The sequence below is a fragment of the Sinocyclocheilus anshuiensis genome, unplaced genomic scaffold (genome assembly GCF_001515605.1).
Source record: "Sinocyclocheilus anshuiensis isolate Anshui unplaced genomic scaffold, SAMN03320099.WGS_v1.1 scaffold313, whole genome shotgun sequence".
Taxonomy (NCBI): domain Eukaryota; kingdom Metazoa; phylum Chordata; class Actinopteri; order Cypriniformes; family Cyprinidae; genus Sinocyclocheilus; species Sinocyclocheilus anshuiensis.
The window spans coordinates 533,785-535,975 of record NW_015536469.1 but is presented as its reverse complement, the minus strand read 5'-3'; the positions used below and the strand labels follow the sequence as shown (position 1 = coordinate 535,975).

General features: G+C 35.8%; 1 protein-coding gene across 1 annotated transcript in view; it reads left to right on the top strand.

Moving 5' to 3' along the window:
* Positions 1–1,342: 1,342 nt before the first annotated feature.
* Positions 1,343–2,191, top strand: part of LOC107698335 (ethanolamine kinase 1-like) — a 26,036-nt gene continuing 25,187 nt past the window's right edge. Inside the window, exon 1 of the mRNA XM_016499332.1 lies at positions 1,343–1,700. Coding sequence (XP_016354818.1) covers positions 1,521–1,700 — 180 coding nt within the window. The 5' untranslated portion in view covers positions 1,343–1,520. The remainder of the gene's footprint in view (positions 1,701–2,191) is intronic.

The window sequence follows — 2,191 nt, the reverse complement described above, 5'->3', positions numbered from 1 at the left end:
TATAGTTGGGTTTCTTTTCAAGTGAACAGGTAATTCATTGTCTGTTCAGATGGAGGGCAAATAACTCTTTGGCATTGCATGAACCGCTCTAGCAGTGCTTCTGCAGAAACAAGTTCAGAGTTTCCAGGATACATTGTTAGGAGACCAACTCCCCTCAGAAAAATCACACAACATTCCAGTCCTCAAGAACAATTGAGAATCCCTGACTAAAGAGGAAACCGTTGACAGAGACATGTATCTGCAAGTGTGAAAGCATGACATCAGTGTGTGCAGTGACCCACTCATTGCTCTGTGAAACAGAAAACCTATAATATGCCTGAGAGGGATTGAAATGACAAAAATACAAAGCAAAATCACTCAAATTTAAACTAAAATTAAAATGAAACATAAAAATACAAATAAAAACCTGTTTAAAATAGTAATAAAAACTAGTCGATAAAAACTCAATATTTAATATAACATAATATAATATTTACAATATAATACAATATAAAATATAACAGTATTAATAATAGTATTATATTATATTAATCATGTAAAATATTAGAACATTTTAGAAAATGGTTCTAAAATATGTAAATAGCTTGTGAATGTTGCAAGGAAAATAAAAAAGGAACAATTACGTATTATATTACATTATTATTAATAGAATTAAAATATAATAGAATTGTGAAACTGACTTCTTTTTTTTTTTACCAGTTTTATTTTCCCTGCAACATTCTGTAAACTTTTTTGGTTTATTTTGCAGTTTATATGTTATCCATAAACTATTTACACATATTTCACATCATTATCATGAAGCATGTTCTTTGCATTATGATGTTAGACCTGTGGCTTGTAGGGGTCTGTTCCACCAGAGGCCACTTTAGCTCATGTAGCCTAATAAAAATGAATGAGCAGTAAGAGACTCCTAGTGGCCTGAGATCAGTTTTGACAACGCACTTCTCTACGCGTGTCGTCTGATTTGACTAATGAATATTTTCATATTGTTTGCATTTCCCCTGATTCAAGTTTGACTTCAGAATTTTTCTATTATAGCCTATTCTTTCTTTCTAATACTAAGGCACATAAAATTATACAATAAAAAAGACCAAATTATGAGCACATTTGTATTGATAAAGACGGAGCAAGGTTATTTACTAAACTTACTATGCCGAAGGCTTAGCTCGTAATATTCATGAGCCAAGTGTTTACAATGGCCGATTACGAAGGCAACGTCACATGACATAATTAATATTAATAAGCCATCCCTTAGCCAAAGAAAAGGCCAGTCAGCCTGACCTCATTAATATTCATGAGCTAGGCCTCCGCCATCGGATGATTTCTTGTGGGCGGAGTCCGTAGAAGGAAGAAGCGCCGTTTTTTTCCTGTCGTCATGATAGAAACCGGCATATGAACCGCTCCTCTTTCTCTGCATATATTAAACCAGGCTAGACCTCCACTGCACATTCAAATAAAAACCTTCAGAACCTAGGAATACTTAATATAGGTATTGACTACTTATAGATTCAGAAACTTTCATGTCGGGTATTAATAGGCAGCTAAATCATATGATGGAGACGGAGATCCACGTGCCGATCGGATCACCGACGATCAGAAAATTTCAGATATTCGTGGACGAACATAACGTGACGGAGGGGGCGATGAAGCTGATTAAAGAGCTCAGACCGGGCTGGGACCCGAACCTGATCCGGACTAAGGTAGGTGTGACTGTCTGTAGCTTGAGCTAATCTACTCCCGGCGTCTTTAGGGCCTTTGTATCAATCTATTTAGCATTTTTTATTTTCACTTGGGAATATAGCCCTTAATATGGCGTAAATGACGTTGAAGCCTTTTTTTTTTCCTTTTCACGTCATATTGCTGGTTATGACCCCATGAGTGACGTTGGAAACTAGCCTGGCTAACTTAGCCAGCTGCAGGTCATTACATCCAGTTGAATGACATTTGATCATACGTATTCTATAATAAAACCAGTATAAATAACTAACGTAACAATGTGCGTTATGCATGAGGAGATGGTGGTTGAAATGAGCCGGGTAAGTTAAAAGGTTTACAATTTTTGACTTGAGGCACGTCTGCTGGATACGTCATTGGCCAGTCTTTGCGATGTAGCTGAAAATCAGAGAACAAAAAATTTTAAATCTTTGAATCAGTCTAGTATTTTATGATTTATAATAATTCAAATGTTAGG